The sequence below is a fragment of the Histomonas meleagridis genome (assembly GCF_020186115.1).
Source record: "Histomonas meleagridis strain 2922-C6/04-10x chromosome Unknown contig_15, whole genome shotgun sequence".
Classification (NCBI taxonomy): Eukaryota; Parabasalia; order Tritrichomonadida; family Dientamoebidae; genus Histomonas; species Histomonas meleagridis.
The window spans coordinates 344,510-368,009 of NW_027150778.1; the positions used below are offsets into that span (position 1 = coordinate 344,510).

The window sequence follows — 23,500 nt, forward strand, 5'->3', positions numbered from 1 at the left end:
TTATCATTAAATGCAATAAATTCGATTGGTAAAATTGCATTAAATAATAACGATGAAGACATAATACAAAAATGTTTAAACTCATTAATAAATTTAATCGATATTAAAAAAGATGAAATATTATATCAAATAACAGAAATAATATCATATATAATAATCAATAAAAATGAAATTATAAATGGAACAAAATCATTTGAAAATATATGTAAAAAATATTCAATTTCAAATGATTCCAATTTACATATTGCAATTTTATTAATTGCAAATGAATTATATAATTTATATCCAAACATTATAATACAATTAGTAAACTTTATCACACGAAATCTTGATAATGAAGTAAATGAAGTGAAATTACAATTGTTATTACTTTCGACGAAATTAATTATAACAAATTCTATAAATTCGAAAACTCCTTTATATATATTACATAAATGTTTAAATGATCACGACTTCGATATTAGAGATCGATCTGAGTTTTATTTGAAACTAATTAATATTCAAAATGAAAACATAAAAGAAAAATTAAATTTGTTGTTTAATAATAAAACTCAAAATAATTTCGATGATATTAATGAAGTTTCTAAATATCAAATAGGTACTTTTAGTAACTTCTTTAATAAAGAAATTAATGGTTATGAAGAAGTTCCGAAATGGTGTAATGAAAATGAAATTCCAAATGAAAATGTTCGCAATGAATTTAAAGATGAAAAAATAGAACAAAAATTTGATGAAGAAGAATACGAAGAATTTTTCGAGGAAGAAAATGTATTTGAAGAAGAAGAAGAAAACTTTTTTGATTAGATATTTTATAAACAATATTATAAATATATTTTATTGAATGACTAAATAATTTTTCTAACATAACTCAAACAGGGTATAATGTTATAACATAGGACTTCTATAATTTTTTTTTATATGAATTATTTCCAATGCAATGATTATTTATCAATGAAATATATATTGAGTCATCATTTATTAAAAAAATAAATCTTTTTTATGGTTATTTTGTAAAATATACAAAATCTTAAAATGTTATTTTATTCCATCTAAAGGATGTATTTGTATCAAAAAGGAATTCGAACTGTGAATTTTTATCACATAATGTTGAGATGCTCGTTAAGCTTATTATTTTTTTCAAAAGTTTAAAGGCCTTTGATTAACAAATGGCAAAAATGCGGGAATTCGCGACACTTCACTTTTTAAAAAGTGACAATTTGTCAAAAAGTCGACGAACTAAATGTCTTAATACACCTATTATATTTAAATCAATATTTCATGGTTATCAACTGAATCTTTGTTTTGAAACAATTATAAGACCGCCAAAATTTATTATCATTTTGCAACCTGAAACTCATTACATCGCACACTTGATTTGGTCTTTTAGACCTGATTTAAATTTGATCTTTCACATTATTTAATCTTTCACATTTGATTTGATCTTTCACATTTGATTTGGTCTTTCACATTATTTGATCTATCACATTTGATTTGATCTATCACATTTGATTTGATCTATCACATTTGATTCAATATCTCAAAAATATATTTCAATGAATAAAAAATTATTTTTATTTTTTTATTTTTTATTATATTATTTAATTTATTTTTATTTATTATTAATTTATTTTTATTTATTGTAATCATTATACAAAATCTATACCAGCAATTATGTAACTTTTGATTCTCCATAAAGCTAACTGCTGGACATTCCCGATATCTACATTTGTACCATTTTCAATAACAAAACTTATTATGGAATGCTTTTTTTCATTCCACATACTTTTTTTAATAATATTTTTGATGGAATAAATAATATCCCATGCAAATTGTGAACTTGGTAATTTTGTACCACTGGAGCGTTTTTTTACGTATAACTTCGATATTACCATTATTATTTTTGTTTTTATCACTTCAATTTTCAGGAAGTGGTTCATTAATAATCTGAGTTTCTACAATATTTGGAATTATCACATTATCAACAATTTCCAAATAATATAATTTTAAATTTTCAAATTTATTGCAGAAATCTACAATTGTATATTTACATGATATATGCTTATTTTGATATAATTTGGAGTATAATTCATACTCTCCACAAGTACAATACCCCAATAATTTTTTTTCATTACTAGCATTTTTTTTTAATTTATTTATATATTTAATTGTTTTTGCCATTCATTTCTTGAATTAAATCTATTCCACAATACATTTTTAACATTCTTTAATTTATCTATAAAAGAACCTTTAAATGGAATTGTTTAATTAATATGACTATGGATCGATTCTAAAGAATTAGTAGTGGTAGTACATCCAGGTCTTAACCATTTAGCCCACCTATCAATATTATGTATAAAATCTGATTCTTTCACACCCAAAACCATTAAAAAATTTTGAAATTTTTCATTATCAAAATTTTTTCGAATTTCCGAATTCAAAATTATTTGTAATTCATTTTTAATAATATCAGTAACCATTTGAAATTCATGTGGATTGAAAGTATTTATAATTTTTGAGATCCAATTTCCAATCATACTTGCAGAACCAAATTTTTCTATATAATGGCGATGGAAATATTTAATATTTAAATTATTATTCTCAATAAATTTTTTAATAGCAGCACCAATATCTGCTAAAAAATATATTGTTTATGATAAAACAATGCAAATTGATATTAAAATTTCTACAGCAATTTATCAAATGATTCCATCATCTCCCATAAGAATTTGATGTTTCGGTAAAAGAAATAGACAAACCTATAGGAATTGATTCATTATTTATTATAATAATTAATATTGACAATGTATAAGGCTTTATAGCCTTAAATGTGGCATCTATCATAAAACAACTGTAATTAAGGCTATATAATGTAGAAGCTGCCCAAGGAAAAAGATATTCCAAAAACGTAGTCAGTCTCATTAATTTGTACTAATTTTCTTGATGGTATTTTTGGTAAATATATAATAATTGAATCTTCAAAATTATTTATAATATAATCAATAAAATTTTTTTGAAGATATTTATCATGTTTTCTAATAGATTGTAAAATATTTTGATCCACAAATAAAGATAAGAATTGACTATTAATGTATTAATTAATTTTATGGAATTTTTTTACCAATAACAATATAAGGATGTGTTTGAGATAATTTTTTATTCTTAAAAATTTCATTTTCTGGGAAGTTCAATATAACAAAGTTGTTTTCTTGTGTCCTTTCTCATCCAAAAACATAATGTGTGAAGAATAATCATTATTAACAAATATATGATAAAATAATAAAAGTATCGTGATAATAAAAATTAATTCGATATGTAGAATCACTTTTTTGTGATTTTTTGGTATCACAAAAATAAATATTTGGAAGATAATAGAAAAAGGATGCATAATCAACGACAGAATTGTTGGGTAATACTATAATTTCTTGTAATGCTCTACCCTTATAATGTTGCAACGAATTAATAGCTAATTTTGGCATGTAGATTAAATGACACTTTTTTTAGTAAAACGTCACTTTTCTAAAAGTGAAGTGTCGCGAATTTGAATTAATTCGAGATTCGCCTAAAAATGCTCACAAGACCAAAAAGTTAACAAAAATATAAAAAAGTTGCATCGCCCGGGAATCGGACCCGGACCCCCAGCTTGGCAAGCTGAAATTCTACCATTAGACCAGCGATGCTATTCAAAAATTAATTTGATTCATCATATATATAAATAAATGTTGATATAAAAATTCAAAAACAAAAATGATTAATTCATTTAAAAATAAATTCAAATATTTAAATATTGATTCAATATCAAAAATAAATATTGATGGTTATGTTTTACTATTGCATAAATGCAATAAGTTCCATTTTGGAACAGCTGCTCTTCTTATCTTAGCGTTGATACTCTCGTCTGTTAAGGGTTTTTATTATCTTTATCTTTATCAGAACTGTTATTATTATTTCCATTATTTGAATCGTTAGAAATAATTTTACCATCAAAAAAGTTATTAGAAATATTTTCATTTAAAGCGGTGTTAATATTGTTATTATTATCATTGTTATTGTTACTATTAATTTTATTATTACTATTACTGTTATTATTATTATTACTGTTATTATTATTATTATCATCGTTGTTATTATTTTTTACCTTGTTTTTCTTTTTTCTTCTTTTTTCCTTTTCTTCCTTTAATTTTTGCTCTAATTGTTTTCTTCTTTCCTCTTCTTCTTTTCTTCTTCTTTCCTCTTCTTCTTTATTTCTTTTTTGAATTGCTATTACTTTCTCATTTAATTCTTCGAAACATGCTTTGACAGCTTCATTGTCATGAATTGTTAGTATTGTTTTGGTTTCTTCGTCACACTGATTTTTATTGATATAATTATCGATATTATTTTGAGCACTTGACTTAATTCGATTCTTTGTGGATAGTGGTAAAATTTCTGTAATTTCTGTTGAATCACTTTGCTCAATTTTCATTATTGCTTCTGTTTTTTGGAAATTTATATCTGATGTAATAGCTTTTTTAATGCTTTCAATAGACTTATTGGATATTTCGGTCTTCCTTTGCTCAATAAGTGTGAAGAGTGAACTTGCTTGATTTGTAACCTCGGTAAAGAAATAATAATATACCTTTTTCAAATTTTCTTCATTAATTGTCTCGCGATATCGAGCATTAAGTTCCGCTTTACATCTTTCTTCTAATTCATTTTTTAATTCATTTGATAATCTATTTAAAGCATTAATATCTTTTGCCATATTGATGGTATTTTTCATATTTGTGATTACACTTTTTACAATCGTTTCAGCTAATTCTTTTATTTCTCCATATTGTTTTGTAACAATAATTCCAGTAATTTCATGTGCCTTTTTCTTAAGGAAATCTACAGCTTGATAAATATTGTTTTGGATGCTACGAAAAACAAGTTCAAAAACATTGTCATCAACACCTTTATCTCTAATTATTTCCTTAAGTTTTGATGTAATTTCATTTTCGAAAGAATTAACTTTTCCTTCATATAAAACTTCGTTTTCATCAATTGATGGTTTCATTCTTTCCATTGATGTTTGGGATTCTTTTTGTCTATTTTCTATAATTTTATTCATTATGTTTTTAATGTCTTCAATAATTTCTGTTAATTTAGAATTCATTTCTTCTTTAATAACAGTATTTATTTCATTTCGCTTTTTTGTTATTATGGAATTTATATAACTTTTAATATTATCCAAAATATATTTCATAATTTTTTCTTGTGATTGTGATTCAAGTACTTCCATACATCTTTTTGCAAGAGTTGCTTGTAAATGAATGAAATTAACTTTTTTCAATTGTTCATGAGAATAATTTTTAAATTCAATTTTTTGAGCTTCTATTTCATTTTCTACAATTGTATCAGCAGTCTTTTTATATTCTTCGATTTGATGTTCACATCTTTTTTGTGATATTTCTTTAATTTTTTGTTTATTTTGATTTATAATTGGGAAAATTTGACTTTTAATATATTCTTCAACTTGATCAAGAACATGAAAATCAACTTTTTTATCTCCAATTATTATATTAAGTTCTTTTTTACATTCTTTTTCAAAGTCATCAATTTTACAAAATTTTATAATTTCAGTTTCATCAATTGAAGTACTTTCATTAATTTTTGTATCAAAATCTCTATCTTTAGTTTGGATGAAAGTTGTAATTTTTGTTTTAAGAAATTCCAATTGATTTTCTTTTATTTTCCTTATAATTTCAGGTAATTCTTTATATTTTTCTGTTATTTTACTCCTAATTTTTTCTTCAAATTCTTTATGTACTGACATTTCTTTAACTTTTTGTGGAAGTTTTTCATCAAGTTCTTTTATTGCTTGATTACAAATTTCTTTTAATTCTAATATTGGTACTTCAATTAAAACATCTTCTTCAAGTTTTTTATATAAATCTTCAAATGTATTTTGAAGAAAACTAATTTTATTATTGACAACTTCATCAACATCTTTACTATAACGTAATGAAGTTGATGATTTAATACCTTCTTCCATTGCACGTTTTGCAAGTTGATCTAAATCTTCTTCTTCGGTAATATTAATTAATATTTTAAACATTTTAACTGCTGCTTCAGCTTCAATATAAACATTTCTTCGTGATTCTTCAATATGATTCATTAAATGTTGTGCAAAAAGTTTAAAGGCTTCATTAAATGTATCACTTTGATTAAAAATATCAGCATCGATTTGATAATTTGGAAGTGGAATAAATTCGTCAACTTTGAAATTAGAACCAAATTTGGCCTGCAAACTTTGTTGAACTTCCCTTCGCTTCTCTGTAAAGTTTTTAGATGGATCATAATTAGGAACATCTCTAACAAGTCCTATAAATTGTGTATTCATGTTAAGTTCATCGGTGCCTTTACGAACTTTATCAATAATTTCCAAAATTAATTGGGTGGTATCAACTTCTCCAATTGAAATGCTCGTTCTCATTAATGTGATAAGGACATTAGAAAGTGCTGCGTATGGTGCTATAAGTTGACTTAAAAGAAAACGATTTGCAAGTATATTAGAATTGCCTGTTGCAAATCCATTACACCCTTCTGTGTCTACAAAAAATATTTGCGTTTCATCGTCTTTTATACTTTCCAGAGAAAATCTTTCTCTTATTTCGTTATAAGAGTATGGTCCATAAACAAAAGCACCTGTTGTTTCTTCATCACTTCCATTACCAACCTTAATATCCATGTTTCTTGTAAGATATTTGAGAGTTGAAGACTTTCCAGATTGATATGATCCAAAAATTGTAACAAAAACAACAGGTTTTCCTTTTGCTTTCATAACTAATTCTTCAAAGACAGAACAAAGATGTTCGAATTTAGTTGTAGATCCTTCACTTCTTCGAGTACATTTCATTCTTTTGAAAATGAGGGCTAACACAACAAAAGGGTAATTTTGAATTGAAATAAGTTTATTGGCAAAAATTTTTTAAATGGCATATATTTCAAACAGATCGGATAAATAAACGGTCGAAATTATAATCATGAAGCGCAATTGATAATAATTTTAACATTGCATAAAAAAAATCAAAAAATTAGAAAAAATCACACCTTAATTCGTCACTTCACCTTATTTTAAAACAAAAATTTCTTGTTCTTAACAATTTAAATAATGCTGATATATATGTACTTATGAAAAAAAATATCACTTATATATAATACATTAAAAATAAAATCACGTCGCCACTCGATATATAAAGATTCATTTGAATTAACATTGAAATGTTTGATTTTTCTCGAAATATTGAATAACAACCAATTTTTTTGATATTTACATTGAATACATTGAAGGGTTTTATTATTCGAAAGGATTTTTGAAAATTTTAGAAAAAAGTTAAAATTTGATCAGATCGAGATCTCAAAATTCAGCAGTTGAAATTGCCTAAAAATTTATACCAAAACTCAACACCCGAAGTTACCCATACATTTTGATTTTCAAGTAAAAACAATCGAGGAATTTGTGGTTGAAGTACCTCTAATTTTCCAAAAATTAAAATCTATTTTACCACAAAAATTATTTACATAAAAAACAAATATTAACAGCACACAAACAAATAAAAAAACTTGTATCAATTGATAACAGGATCATTAGCATTTATTCATGCTTACCCTGAGCGCGAAGTTTTGCAATAGTCTTCTCGCTTAATTCACCGCCACCCCAATGGTGCATTTCTTCCTTATATTTCATAAGGAAGTTGGCATTAACTGAATCGACGATCTGTGAAAGAGCCTTACGGTCTTCTGGACGAACGTCAGAAACAGCAATGCATGTGCATGTTTTCATTCCAACAACTTTACCAAGACGTGCCTTTGACTTGACAATGACATATGGAATGTCAAGTTTCCTGCAAAGTGCTGGAAGCCAGATAACAATTTCAATTGGGTCAACATCATGTGCAATGACTACAAGACTTGCTTTCTTGGCTTCAACAAGTGATGTAACATCTTTGATTCCATAAGAAAGAGCTTTCTTAGCAGAAACATCTGCTGGTGCAAGTGATTTTTCTGACTTTTCTGCAGCAGCTTTAAGACGAAGCTTCTTTTCTGCCTTAGTTTCTGGACGATACTTTTCAAGGAATTTGAAGATTTGAACAGCTGTTGCCTTATCTACAGCATGGTTAAAATGGTTCACTGGAGGTGGTACCTTAAGGCGCTTCATAAGAATACGACGTTGGCGTTGGATGCGGACATACTTTGGGAAACGAACTCTAGATGATGGGACAACCTTAGCTTGTTTCTTTTCTTGGGTGAACAAAAAGTCTTGGTTCTTGATATCAGCATCTAAGATAACCTTTTCAGGTTGAGCACGAGCTGTACGACGAGACATTAATCAAAGTGGTCTGGCCATGTAGGGTAAATTTTACCCTTTAGAATAGGGGTGCCCCATTTTACGGATGAATTTGCCTGATTAAAAAAAAATTAAAATTAAAAAGATTTTAATAAACAGTTTTTCTTACATCTTCCAACAACGAATTATCTGCATTGCTTCATTTGTTTCCTCAATATGTGTGTCTGTAATATTCATTAAAGATCTCACCATTGGGAGTTGAGCAAAAGGTGCATCTGGCTCCTTTGATGAAACACTCACAGCAAGGTTTGGTTGAGAAGCCGATCTTTTGATTACGTGAAATTCTTCTGTTTTTATTAATGGGTCCAAACTTCCAAATCCTGTAAACACTGTTGAAAGACCTTGGTCAATATCAATTAAAGGTATATCATCTCCGACGAGTAAAACGTCCTGATTTTCCGAGGAGAAATCCTTTTCCATTCAGTCCCCTATTTAAATTCCAACTTTTTGAGTGGAAAGCGGTTGCTCGCGCACAAATGAATAGTTTACGCTGTTATAAAATTTCAGCGGTTATTTTACAGGAACATAATATTTCAATCCAAAATACCATTAAACACTTTTATTTTGCAATTCCATAAACATTTCCATTGCCAAAAACATCCGAAAAATTATAACATTTTAGGAAAACGATCAAGAAAAAAACAAATTTAAATAATGCAAATTTTCAATGGAATACGACCAAAGATTGAAGGAAATTTGTTTTACTTTTGAATTATTTCTTTAAGGGAACACAATTGTTTTCAATGTGTTCACAATAGATTGAGTCAAACCATTCACTTTTGTGAGTACCTTCATATCGATTTTAGTTGCACCGAATTTTACGTGAACCAAAATCTTAAATGGTGTTGAGAACAAAGTACCGAACAAAATTTCTTCAGTACCAATTCTTTCGACAGTTTTCACATGTAAAACGTTATTTAATGCATGAGAGACGTCATCAATTGAAATAGTACTTGTTCTTTGCATTGTAAAAACTATTTCTTTTCCGCCTTGTTTCCAGAATTGTCCGAATTGTGGAGTAGTAATCGTTCCAGGGATGATGAATGTGGTCAAATTCATTGGTAATTTGTACTCAAGTTTTTGAGTTTTATTATATTGGATTACACAACTAAAGTTAAATTCAGGGAAACCACTCATTTGTGTTGGGAACTTATAAGACATCATTTGATATATAGTTTGTTGTGGTGGTAATATATTAATTTGTTTAGGATGTGAAATTCCTTCTTTAATTAAAGCTTCAGGGCCAATGATTTGAACACTTAAGTCCATAACTGGTGTTTGTTGTGTAATGTTTTCTATTGATATAACAACTGAACCATTTAATGCACCTGCAGATACTCTGAATAATCCATTTTCTTGTATCTTATGAAGTTGTACTACCTTCAAAAATGCTTGGATTGGTTGTGGCATTGGTTGTGATATTTCATAATTAACTTTCTCAAGTTTTTGATAATCTTCTTCTGTTAATGAGACAGATGTATTATATACTCCATGAGTTTGTTGTTGTGAGTTCATATCGCCTAATGACTTATTACCACTTTGTGGTGTCTTACGTGTCTTCTTAAGTCCTCCGAATAATGATTCTTTCATCTTTTCTTTGTGTGCTTCTTTTTGGTTTTGTTGTTGATTTGAACGATTAAGTGATAATTGTTTAAAGATTGATACTTTAGGTGATTCTGGTGCTGGTTGATCATTTGTAGTTGAACTTCCATATTCATTATTATTTTGTTCTGTTTCTTCTTGAAGTCCATTTTCACCCCAAACCATTTTAACTCCACTAGTGTTTAATCCTGTTTCTATTTCATCTGGTTGTTTAACAGGTAAATTAGATGTAATTGTTGTAGGATCACTACCATATACTGAAGGAGTTTCTTGATTATATGTATATTTGATTGTAGACTTAGGAGTAATTAATAAATCAGTATCACGTTCTTCTAATGGTATATATTCTTTAGCTCCTTTGTTCTCTATCGCATCTGCTACATAATCATCTAAGAAGGTCATATCCTTATCAAAGTCATCTGGTACTTCTGGGGTTTCGGCTTCAATTAATGCATCTTTAAATAATAATAATGCTAATGCTTCATATGATACTTCTTGTGCAATGATTGATTTGCTTTGTTTATAGTTTTCAAAGACATCGGATACTTGTTGTGGGACTTCATCAAGTTTAGAGACAACCATAAGTAATGCATTTAATACCCATTCACGTGGACCTTCATATGCATCGGCTAAATCACATAATAATAATGCTATGAAATTCAAATCATATTCATCACTAAGTTCTGCATACATTCCAATAACTCGTGAAACAACTATAACAAAGACATCACTTAATCGTTTGTAACTTTGTGCGACATCAATATATAAGTTAACAATACCTTTCCGCATTTCTTCATCACAGTTTTCTTCAATTAACTTTAAGACTGCAAATGCTATTTCTGGACGTACATTATCTCCGCCTAAGACAAATAATTGTTCCATAGTCTTTGCAAACCATAATGGTGATGGAGAGAATTGTGATGCTATAGATGTAATACGATCGGCTAATTCTGTTCGTACTCGTTCATTCTTTGTACGTTGGAAGAATTTAAGCATATTAACAACAATGATTTGTGCATTACTTTCACAGGCCATTGTATGAAGAAGTCCTAATGTACGTAAGCGAATTGATGCATCTGGATGTTCCAAACAATCAATAATGGTGGATTGGAATTCATCGGCAAAGTCAGGAAGTGATTGAAGAAGTCCAATGCCAATGTATTTATAGTTTTGATTGTCAGATGACATGAACATCGAAATCGCACCTCGAAGTTGTGGAATATCAACAAGATTAAGGACAATGCATGAACGAATGGCTTCATAAAGAACTGACGCTGGCGCAGAGAAATCATTAGTGCCGTTTTGAAGCGCATATGTAAGTAATGGTGCAACATTTTCTGCAAGCTCTGGCATGTGTGGAGCTAAAACTTGGAAGAACTTGAATATATTAACCAAGATAAATGGTGCAAGAACTCTTTGATGAATATATTCGGTTTTGGCATGACCTTGTTGAATGGCGGAAACAACATTAGCAACATCTGGAAGACATTCACAGATTTGCTGGATGTTCATTGTGTTGCGAAGAAGTGTTGTTAAGCAATTAACCACTGCATTAACAATTGAAAGATCAGGATCAGAAAGAAGTCGAATTAAGTCTGGGAAGTACTCAATAATGGTAGATGGGTCTTTCTTGATGAAGGAATTAATGCACATAACTGCCTTCTGTCTGATTAATGGAACAGAATGATTTAAGGCTTGGCCAACAAAGCTGATAATTGGTGGGATAAGATCAGCTGTGACAAGATGGCATATTGCTGTCAAAGCAAGTGCCATTGATGTTGGATGGCCAGATGAAAGATCTCGTTGAGTTGAGTTAATGATCATAATCAAGATGTCAGACTTGGAGTCCAAGAGTGTAGAACAAGCAAGGTAACCTAATGCTTTTGGCATCATTTGATTCTCTTGGGTAAGATTGACAGCTTGGATGTTTCCGAAAGATGTATCATAACCGAGAAGGGAAAGGTGAAGAAGAGAAACAACGCTTTCATAGAGAGTTTGGATCTTGACCTTTTGTTTTCCAAGATTTGCTCTAACTTTTTTCATCCAATCGCTAACAATAAGTTGTTCTTCTTCTCGACTCTTGCATTCACCAATCCTAACGCAGATGTTGTTAAATTCTTGGCTAAGCGAGATCTTCTTCACGCTTGAGAACATTCGAAATGTTGTCAAATTTGACAACCTAACTAAACGGTTTTGGTCAATTTTTTATGGCCATCGTTTCACAAAAGTGATGTGTTTTTGAATGGTTTATGTCGTAATTAATGACGTTCGAACAATTTTCATGAAAATTAATACTTGATTATATATAAATTATTTAATGGTTACCTTTTTTGTTAACGAATTGCGCAATAATAAGGATGTTGATTTTTCATTATGTTTCAATATTGACGTTACAAAAAGAAATTTATTGACATTCATTGCTAAGATGATGAACTCAATGATGATTTAGTAAAGGTATTTAAGATACTTCAAGCAAATCCTATGATATTTATTGTGAAAAATTTTTTTTAACATGAAACATTTTTATTGATTTAAATTTTTTTCATTAATTTTAACGATGCCTTTATGTTTTTTTTTTCTTTTTGCTTTTATATCGAATATTAAAAAAAATGATAGTTTTAAAACAGAAAATGCTAAAATTTCAGTTGGCTAATAAATAATGATGTTGATTATAAATGCCCTTAATTGGTATGAAAATGTATTTCTAAGCGCAAATTATATATTTTTTAAAAATAACCAATCAAGCCTGACCACCAATTAAAAAATGCAACTAATGAACCCTTATATTCTTCTGACATAATGACGGTTGTTGATAAAAAACAGTTTTGACAGCCACTCCAAATGGCTAAAAGAAGCAACACATCTGCCCACAACAGAAGTCACCAATGGCACCGTAATGGAATCAAAAAGGCCAGAAATGTTCAACTTTGGTTTACAAAAGGTATGAATAGCAAATTCCTCCGCAATGTCAAACGTGCAAAAGAAGGATTAAACAAAAAGAAAGAAAACAAAGAATGAAACCCATAAATAAATATTATAGTTAATAAATTTAATATAAAATTAACATATTGTTCTATCGGATGTTTATTTTGAACTTGTATCAACTGAAACAGAAAAGAAGTTTTGCACCATTTCCCTTGAAAAGTCCTTAAATGGCGTGCATAAACAGTATGTTAAATTGATGTTATTTCGACATGACAAGAATGTTTTCAAAGTGATAAAATTATTCTTATGTACAGTCCCATGAACGAATCCATTGGAAAATGGAACCTTTATACCAAACGCTAGCTTTGGTATAAAATCAAAATTTCCGAATTGAATTTTCTTACTGAAGTCTGTTTCGATATGAAATCCAACTTTTACATTCCTTATTGTATTTTCATCAGAAACCATGATCATTTTGGATGGTTTGACTTCAAGTCTAAGATAATGTTTATCATTATGAACATTGAAAGTTATAGAGTTATTGAAAAATAAAAGACTTGAATGAAGATCTTCATTGTAAGCTGAAAGTTTAATGCGAGATTCCTGATATTTTATGTTTTTTATAGAATCAATCAACAAATAATGTGCAAAAGAAAAGCCATAAGCAGGTGTTTTACATTTGGACATAAAACGCAACATACTTTGTGATACTGAGTCAATAAACATTAAAGCGCTGGCTTTATGGTTGCCCATCTTTAATTGCTTGTCGATTTTGAAAGAAAGCTTACAGCCAAAATAATCTAAAAGTAAGCCAACTGGTGAGTTTTTGCTTTGTTGTACTGGTTTCAATTTATTTTTATCCAAATAGATTGTTAAAAATGAAAGATTACCTTTCGGAATAATCGAAACACTTTGATGGGAAAATGTTACTGTTGCAAATTTTTCATATATTTTTGATTTTATTGATCCTGAAAAATTACCGAATTCTGGTTCTGAAAAAAGGAAAGTTGTATGACTGTAATCATTTTTGATTTTGAATTTAAAAGGATAGTCGAAATATTTATTAATCGGTTCATCAAAAACAAAGCTCCTCATTTTTTTTCTTAATTTTGTTGCCATTTATTTCTACTCAAAAAGTGGAAATATTGAATATTTATAAAATTCCATCTTTGGGTTTTAATCGAAACAAAGTTTTAGACTCAGCATAAAATTTGTTGTGTTACAAGCACTTGTTTAATGTAATGAAATACAATGTATATGAATGTGTTCACATGGTTGTGTAAGTTTATTGCTTATAACATTTGATGGAGTATCATGTTTAATATTTATATGAAGATTTATCTTAACTACAAGAAAGCACTATCATAGCCAAGTACATAATCAACTATTAATAGCAAATGTTTAAAATATTTAATATTATTAATGAAAAAAAGAAAAATACATAGGATAATTATAAATTATTGATTTAGTCATTGAATTCATATTATCTTAAAAGAGATGAAATATCATTTTAAAGAAATAAATAATTTTTTCTAAAAAATTAATGCACTTAAATAAGTATTTAATATATCAACGTGTTTTCTTCCATTCTTGAAATCATATTTATTTTGTTTCTTATTTTCACAGATTTTTCAACATTTCTATCTTTACAATGTGTAGAGCATATCAGTTAATTGATTCAGTATTCTTGCGCAAACAGAACAAATTTTGAAGCTTTGCTGAAAATAAAAATATTATAAAAAGTTTTTGATATTTATTATATATTTCTATATACATTAATTCCTAAATATTTATTTCTTCTTTTTCTTGTTCTTATTATGTTTCTTTCCTTCTTTTTTCTTCTTTTCTTCCTTTTCTGATTTCCTTTGCAAGAATTGTCCCGATTTTATTGTTTCCATTTCTTGTGATGGTAAATTTGTTGCTTTCTTATTGTATTGAAATCCCATAAATGCCAAATTTGCAATTTCATCTTCTTCGTCATTAGAAAAGGTTTGTCTATCATCAGATCTTTCTTCGAATTCATCGAAATTCTCTGTGTCCGTTTTACTTTTGACAGTTGGTATACATGGCGATTGTGTATTCATTAAATTATCCCAATCAATCCCAAAGAAAAATGGATGTGATTTAATTCCCTCAAAATCTAACCTATCCTCAGGATTACATAAGAGCTTCTTGATTAAATCAATAGCTTCATGTGAAACAGGTGGCACTTTTGGAAATTTCAATGCTTCTTTCCAGCGAACGATACGAAGAGCGGTTCCGCGGTTTGTATCGGCCAGAAACGGGGGTGCACCAAATAACATCTCGTACATGATGGCACCAAGTGACCAAAAGTCGACTTTGTTGGTGTATGGCTGCTTGAGAAGGACCTCTGGTGCAATGTAATCGGGTGTGCCAACAGTAGAGCACACTTGGTCTCTTCGTTTCTTCTCACGAGTGGTACGAGCTTGAAGTGGTTCATCTTTGTTTTGCATAACATCTGTAAGCTCATCAATAAGCTGCACAAGTGGATCAGCATATCGATCCATCTTTGTTGACAAACCAAAATCTGTTAATCTAATATGACCATCTGCGGTTAATAGAAGATTATCTGGTTTGATGTCACGGTGAATAAAGCCCGTCTTATGAACATTATGGATGGCTAAGAGTGTCTCTGCTATGAAGAAACGTGTTTCCGTTTCCGTTAGAATTCCGCGTTTGATTAGTAAGTTCATGAGATCACCGCCAGGAAGAAACTCCATGACAAGGTAGAGATTTTTGGAATCACAAAATGAATAGTATAATTGAACACTCCATGGATTATCTGATTGAGTTAAAAAGTCTCTTTCAGCTAAAGTGTTGATAATTTGACCTTTAGCTATGAGCTCATTCTTACGAAGAATTTTCATGGCATATATTTCTTTGTCTTCTTTATCACGAACAACATATACATCACCAAAAGCACCTCGTCCAATAAGTTTAATTTTTTCAAACTGCGTGACACGAAGATTCCTACGCCTTATTCGTTTTATATTGGATTCTCCACGTGCAAATTCAGATTCAAGATTCTTTTTCTCCTTTTTGCTAATATCACTTTGTTGAAGGATTTCTTTGAATTGACGATGCCTTTGTTTGCATTCGCCACTTTCTTTGAAAACATTTTGAAAATGTTGTTCTAAAAATAATTTTGTAATATCAGACTTCACTTGTGTAGCTCTTGAAGGTCTGCGTTTAGTAGGACTATTGCTCTCTGGAAGTGTGGAAGGCTGCGGTAGTTCGTCGCCTTTTAGAGGCTCCTTAGAATGCTCCATGCCCAGAAGTAAATAACCAAAACCACCGACATTAAACCGCTGGCCAATGTTCGTTTTTTTTTTCTACGCGCTGTACATAGAAAAAGTGAAAATGCGTATACAAATTAAAAATGTTAGAACACATACAATAATTTGAATATAAAATCGTTTGGATTTACACTCGAAATGGGGCAACTCTTTCTAAATGAGAATATCTAATTTTATAATCAATTATTATTCCTTAACATAGGCTACTCAGAACGAATATGCAATGCTTTAATATAATATTATATTAAAATTAAAAAGTTTTTTTCACTTTTTTAAGATTAAATTTCTCAAAATTTCAAAGTATTTTTAATTTTTTTAAATATTGTGAGTGCTCATCAGAGCACACAATGTGTAGAATTATTTAATATATCAAAATGAGAAAAAAAATCAAAAGCCTAACTCAGGAAAGATTGAGAAGTGCATTCGACATTATTCTAATATACAAATGTAGTTATATTTTAAAAATAAAAAAGAAAATCTACCGAACCATTTTTTAGAAATTTGTATTTCTTTTGCATGCGCATCATTCAATTTAAAAAATTATAAATATCTGATATTGCAGGAATAAATGAAAACGGTGCTACACCTGAAAGTTTAATAGCGGTACTCGACTCCATGAACTATGACTACGTAGCTAACTTAGGGGGCCTTACTGGTAATCCATTCACTGATTATAAGTCATTTAGAACCTGGGTCCAAGAATCTATTGATATTGGATATCCAACCATCGTCTGTTGTATAATATTTATTGGTATAGATACATTAGGAACTGAAACTTATGATAAAGTTTTGATATTTGCTGATGCTTAAGGATAACATTGACAATAGACAAGATGGTTATAATGTATGAGAACTTGAAATGTTTTATGATTTATGGGCTGTTCCACTTGAACAGCTTCAATATTTTATAAACCCAATTCCTCTTCATCCAAGAAATTAGGTTGATATTTGAATTAACCATTTCTATATTACCAATTGAAGATGCACATATAAGTGTTGTTTCAAATAATTTCCAAATATTATTTTGAAATATTAAATTGCTAAAGTAAATGTTAAATAAAACGAATAAATATCTTTAGCACCTACATTATTCCTTCTTGTTCAATAAGTGCTGTTTCAAATAATTTAAATAATTTCCATTTATAATTTTGAAATCCAAAATAATAAAAACAAATATTAAATAACATATGTATACCTTTAGTATTAATACCAATTCCTCCTTGTTTTCGTTTTCAACAAGTTCAATATTTTCTGATCTAGATGAAAATACCAAAATATCATGCAGAATACAATGCTCTTTCAGAAAATGTTCAACTAAAAAATTTCCAATAGTTGCTTCTTTAAGTAAAAATGAAAATATTGCATAATTATGATATAAAATACACAACTTTCCTAATTTTTCTAAATTATTAATTTTTCCTAATTTATTCTCATAAATATTTTTAAAAATAACATTTCGTATTAAATTACTGTTGCAACAAAAAAAAGCCACAAGTTTTTTCCTCATAAATATAAGAAAAATATCATTTTGATGGAATTCAATTGCTGCTTCATATGCATCTTTAAATGATGAATGATTTTGTTCACATAAATGAATAATTTCTTCATTTCCACCTGCAACTGCATATTTACCTGTATTTTTTACATTTGAACCATTCATAAGTAAATATTTAAAACATTTAATAGAAGAAAAAAATGCTGCATAATCAATTAATGAAACATATTTTTTAATTAACATATGAACATCTTTCATAAAGTGATGGTTCAAATGTTTGATCAAAATCAAAATTTGTTAGTGATAATATTTCTTGAAGTTTTTTCTATTTCATCATTTTCGAATTATTTTCGATATTTCATTTGGATAATGTCTTTCTCTAATTAATTTCTTATGGAATTCCCAATTATTATTTGAAAGTTCTTTATATTTAGCAAATCATATAAAATTTAGAAAATAAGCATTCTGGATGTTTTTTACAATATTTGGTTCAAGTAAATTTTGTTCAATCATTGCTTCAAGAAGATAATATGATTCATATATATAATCATTATCATAAAATCGCTAATTAGGAAGAATTCCAATTATAATTCAATTTTATATATATATATAATATGTTAAATTGATTTTCAGATAGCATCGCTGGTCTAATGGTAGAATTTCAGCTTGCCAAGCTGGGGTCCGGGTCCGATTCCCGGGCGATGCAATTTTTTATTGGTCTTTAATGTTTGAATTTTTTCTCCTTATCGGTTTTGTTGTTCTGAGCGACAAAAAATTTCAATATGATTATATTGAAAATATTGTGTTGTAATGTAAATGCTTTTGATATAAAATTATCTCAAAAAGTTATGAGGTGGTTTATTGGCAATTAGAAAAGTTGTGTTTTTGCCTCTTCCAAACTGGCAGAGCAGTGTTTTTGATTTTTCAGAAGGACGATCTTACAAATTCAAATTTGAATTAATACTCGTACTTTTTTGAATGCTTTACACTATTGTTGAACCAAAATGATGAAAAATTCTCCAAAAGGAAGAATTGGAGAATACTCTTCATCACTAAACATAAGAAATGGGTTTCGAAGGAGAGGCGGTATACGACCAAACTTTAGTACAGGGAAATTTTCGAAAAAGTTAATTGGTCTTAATTTTTCGACCGAAAATCTCAAGCCACTTCATCACGAGCCACAATTAGTGAGCTTAAATTCCCCAAGGACGATAAATTCCTTGAATTCAAGTTCTAATTTGATTACATTTCATTTTCTTTCAAATTGGGGATCTCCTGATTTTCTTTCTGTAAGACATATAAGTATTATAGGAAGCAAATATCAGCCGATACCAATTACATCCATTTCTTCAATTTCAGAACCCAAATTAGAATCAAATCTAAAAACATTATTCCATAAACCAGGAATAAAAACTACAGAAGAATTCACGTGGGAGATCCCATGGTCACCAACATCACAGTTCACCATTATTTGTTACATTCCAAAAAAATCAGAAGCACAAATCATCCGAATTTGGAATCCAATTACTCATTGTGAAAGTGGTGTTTGCGATGTTGAAATCAAATTCAACTCCACCGAAATCTTTTGTGGCCAAGTTCCCAAAGCTTTTGTTATAGATATTCCAATTCCACATCATATCACAACAGACAAAAACAACGCATATAGCCAAGCCAAAGACATTCTTCTTGAAGCATTTCCAAGCCTTAAACCCCATCCACGCTTTAGTGATAAATGGGGAACATATCCAATTCGACCTGCCGAAAGTATATCATTTGAAGTTGTTTCTACGTTTGAAGGCGGTAACATGTTTGGCATTAATGCCATTGATATTTTTGATGAACATGGAAAGATCATTAAATGGAATGACATCAAAGAAGTTATCATCGAAAACTGTACTAACTATAAAGATCCGAAACTTTTGTTTATGAAGAACAAAGATCTCGAATGATCCACATCTTTATGTTTATTGGGGAAATCGACATTTGAGAAAAATCCAATTGTTAAAATCATCTTTAACAAACAAATTTATCCAGCGCTGATTCTGTTTTATAATTATAACGCAGAAAGGCTCAAAATCGGTGTTGAAAAATTACGCGTTAGAACAAACAATGATATTGCATTCACTGGGAAAGTGGAAATGGCAAATGGAAGTAACGTGTCGAAGTTCTTTAAGATCTATTTGATGGAAAAGGGATCAAATCCTTTTTTGACAGATAACCCAAATATTTGTTTATAATGAAATATTCATTAGTAAAAATAACTGTATCCATGAAACTGTCTTTTGTTTCGACATTCTATTGAAGTTTGGTAAAATTATTGATAAATTTATTGATTAATTTTATTCATAAGTAAAATTTACAAGAAAAAAGACTTCATTAGTTAAAACAATTTATTGCTTTTAATGACGAATTTTCTGGAAAAAACACAAAAACTTTCGATCGTGGTCATCAAATGCCGACCAAGTAACCTTTCAATCACAAAAATTTTGAAAGGCTATGGCAAAACCGAAATTATTATTTAAACGGTCTTCATTGTTAGTCGCTTCAAAAAATGAAGATTGATCAGAAAGCCTTTGCAAATATCCTTGCCACTGGTACAGGCGAACTACAAATTACCATAGATAACATCGAAGATTTTTGGACACTTGCAAATGTTATACATGTTGGCGATTGTATCCGATCACAAATCAGAAGAAAAGTAAAAAACATTTCATCCACAGGAAAATCGGAAGCACGTCAAGTAATCACAAAAGCAGTTGTGAAGATCACCGAAATTGATTATCAATCTGGTGTTAATGAAATGAATCTTAGAGGAACACTTACACATGAAGTTGAAGATGCTCGAGTTGGAGCTCCACAGAGAATTTTACTTGAGCAAGGACGACCTTTTTCAATCATCAAAGAACGATGGGATCAATTTTCAATAGATCAAATCAGAGAAGCATCCGATCCAGTTAGCGATGCGACTGTTGCTGCCGTAATGATGCAATCTGGGCTTGCCAACATCTGTATTGTTGGCCGTAATTCCACAGTAATTTGCAGGAAAGTTCAAAAAGCTATTCCCAAAGTCAAAGCTCATGGCTCCAGCGGTAAGAACATGGAAGCTAAGCTCAAGTTCTTCCAAATGACAGCAGAAGCACTTGTCAATGATATCAAAATAGATGATATGAAATGTATCATTATCGCTTCACCCGGCTTCCTTCAGTCCGAATTCTTGGCATACCTCCGAAATAACCAATCAAAGTATAACCTCTCCGCAGCGTTCCAACAGAACAAATTTGTCACCGGAACCGTTTCCTCGGGGCACCCCCAGGAACTTGAAGCACTTTGTCGCAACCGGAGATGCAGAAACATGTTCAAACTCTTAAGGCGACTGTTCAAGCGAATGCTATGAACCAATTGCTTAAGGAGATGAACAAAAATATGGACATGATTGCATTAGGACAAAAGAATGTACAAAAGTGTTATGAAGAAACAGCAATTAAAACTTTGCTAGTTACAGATAGTTACATTAAATCATTGCCATTGGAAGAAAGATTAAGTTTCTTGCAAATGAAGGAAAACCTCGAAAAGAATCAAACAGAAGTTGTTATATTCTCGACAAAACATCAGAGCGGAACACAATTAAATGATCTCGGCGGCATTTGCAGCAGTGTTAAAATTCTGCAGTGGCAAGAACAAGATACAGAATTCGATGATGGATTGGACGATTAATTAATTAATTTTCTTTTTTCTTTTTACCAAATATATACCGAATAAATAAATCCTTCATTTTTTTGATTTTAATTAATTCGCTGATAGAATTTTCTGACGAAACGATGTAATCGAATTCAATTTGGTGTATCGGCTTTCATGAGGCCGTTTATTCATGTCCAATAGGTACGCGCAAATAGTGATGGGTCCCGCGGGATCTGGAAAATCAACATACATAAAGCGAATGATGGAACATTTCGATATTATCAAGAGAACAGTTGTCGCTGTGAATTTAGATCCTGCAGTAGATGAACTTCCTTATGTGGCAACTGTAGACATAGAAGTGCAATAGATATTCAAGCTGTTATGGAAGAAAAGGGGTTCGGTCCGAATGGTGGTCTTATCTATTGTCTTGAGTCAATTGTACAAAAATCAACAATGGTTTGATGAAGAGATAGGGAGAACATGAAGATGATTATCTTCTTATTGATCTCCCAGGACAAATAGAATTGTTTACTCATCTTGATATCATGCCAAGATTATTTAGAATTTTACAAGAAAAAGGATGATATATCATTGGAATATTTCTTCTTGACTCACAGTTCATGGTTGATCCATCCAAGTTTTTAAGTGGATGTTTAGCTGCAATATCAGCAATAATAATTATCGAAATTCCACATATTTGTTTGATGTCAAAATGCGATCTATTATCAGAAGATATGAGGCAAAAAATCGACGAGTTCTGCGATATGAATACCACAGCACTATACGGAGCTGTTGCAACGAATCCACGACTTGAACATTTCACAGCAAAATATGCGAATTAATAGAACAGTTTAACCTTCTTCAGTTTATTCCATTTAATCCATTGGATGATGAAGAAGTTGTACGTGTTGTGGCACAAATAGACTTAATAACACAATATTACGATAATAATACATACATTGATTTCAATGAGGAAAAATTCTAAGTAATCATTTTTTGATTTTCTATTTCTAATAAAGATTTATATTTATCTTCAAATTGTTTTCAATCTTTTCATGATATGTCACCATGAAGAAGTTTAATGCAATAGTAAATTATGATAAATTTTACTTTTATAATATCATATGATTTAAATTAAAGAGATGTTTTCACTAAATAAATAAATTTTATTTATGTAAAATTTGATAATATTTAAGTAAAACAGTTTAATTTCTAAATATAATACTAATAACCCTTAAAAATCCTTTTTATTAAAAAATGGTAATTACTTTAACTTTACATTTTTTATAAGCGGTACTAAGTATAATATCATTGGTTATGTTTTCAAAAATTATCATTTAATTTCAAGTCTTTGAAGCATGTAATCGCGTTAGTGAAATATGTAAAATGTTATTAATATAACCCGCAGTAAAATAAAGGAAATCACTATTAAGAATATGAATGAGATTCATGCGTGGATCACAACAATGTACTTATGACAAATGCACAAATATTTTTAGTGATCATTATTACTATAGTCACTTTTTTAAATTTCATAATTTTTTCTGATATTATAAAGTTAAATTTAATATTTATCATATATAAAACGATAAATTTTTTTTATTGAAACAATAGATAACATTTATTTTTCCGCTTTAAAGTTCATGCATCAAATGCTTTCAGATAAATCTTCAGCAAATGGATCTACTTCTATATCTACTGAAGAGTCTGCATTACCATACATCTCAGAATCATTATCTGAGATATTATTTGTTTCTTGATTTTCATCCATTATTAAATTATTTTTCATTTTATTACGAATCACTATTACGAGTACAATTAAAAACAGCAACAACTACAACGACAATTACACAAACAATAATAATAATAATCGGAAAAAGAATTTGAAGAAGTTTCATTTGGAATTAATATATTTGCATTGACAAAAGTAAAATATTCTGAATAATGACTTATATAATCAATGATTTGTTCTACTTTCGATTGATAAAATATTGACATAATATTTATATTTGTATATGTTGAATTGATAAATGTGTTAATTAATGTGTTCGAGGTAAATGAATAAGGAATAATTGTTTCTTTGATTGTGGGAATTATTGTTAAAATATATGAAAA

At 29.2% G+C, this 23,500-nt stretch overlaps 6 protein-coding genes across 6 annotated transcripts; 2 read left to right on the forward strand and 4 right to left on the reverse strand.

The window, feature by feature from the left end:
• Positions 1-7,615: 7,615 nt before the first annotated feature.
• GO595_001826 (ribosomal protein L7Ae) lies at positions 7,616-8,347 on the reverse strand (the record flags this gene model as incomplete). Its single annotated transcript, XM_067914667.1, has 1 exon — positions 7,616-8,347. The coding sequence occupies one exon, from the start codon at positions 8,345-8,347 to the stop codon at positions 7,616-7,618; it is 732 nt and encodes a 243-aa protein (XP_067778075.1).
• Positions 8,348-8,473: 126 nt separating this feature from the next.
• Positions 8,474-8,788, reverse strand: GO595_001827 (uncharacterized protein; the record flags this gene model as incomplete). Its single annotated transcript, XM_067914668.1, has 1 exon — positions 8,474-8,788. The coding sequence occupies one exon, from the start codon at positions 8,786-8,788 to the stop codon at positions 8,474-8,476; it is 315 nt and encodes a 104-aa protein (XP_067778076.1).
• A 300-nt stretch (positions 8,789-9,088) lies between these two features.
• GO595_001828 (Adaptin N terminal region family protein) lies at positions 9,089-12,124 on the reverse strand (the record flags this gene model as incomplete). The annotated part of the gene is made up of 1 exon (XM_067914670.1): positions 9,089-12,124. The coding sequence occupies one exon, from the start codon at positions 12,122-12,124 to the stop codon at positions 9,089-9,091; it is 3,036 nt and encodes a 1,011-aa protein (XP_067778077.1).
• A 2,561-nt stretch (positions 12,125-14,685) lies between these two features.
• Positions 14,686-16,185, reverse strand: GO595_001829 (AGC family protein kinase; the record flags this gene model as incomplete). The annotated part of the gene is made up of 1 exon (XM_067914671.1): positions 14,686-16,185. One exon carries the CDS (start codon positions 16,183-16,185, stop codon positions 14,686-14,688), a length of 1,500 nt encoding a protein of 499 aa, XP_067778078.1.
• Positions 16,186-18,711: 2,526 nt separating this feature from the next.
• Positions 18,712-19,656, forward strand: GO595_001830 (uncharacterized protein; the record flags this gene model as incomplete). Its single annotated transcript, XM_067914672.1, has 1 exon — positions 18,712-19,656. The coding sequence occupies one exon, from the start codon at positions 18,712-18,714 to the stop codon at positions 19,654-19,656; it is 945 nt and encodes a 314-aa protein (XP_067778079.1).
• A 602-nt stretch (positions 19,657-20,258) lies between these two features.
• On the forward strand, positions 20,259-21,421 carry GO595_001831 (protein pelota; the record flags this gene model as incomplete). Its single annotated transcript, XM_067914673.1, has 2 exons — positions 20,259-20,950; positions 21,031-21,421. 2 exons carry the CDS (start codon positions 20,259-20,261, stop codon positions 21,419-21,421), a joined length of 1,083 nt encoding a protein of 360 aa, XP_067778080.1.
• Between the last annotated feature and the right edge of the window lie 2,079 nt (positions 21,422-23,500).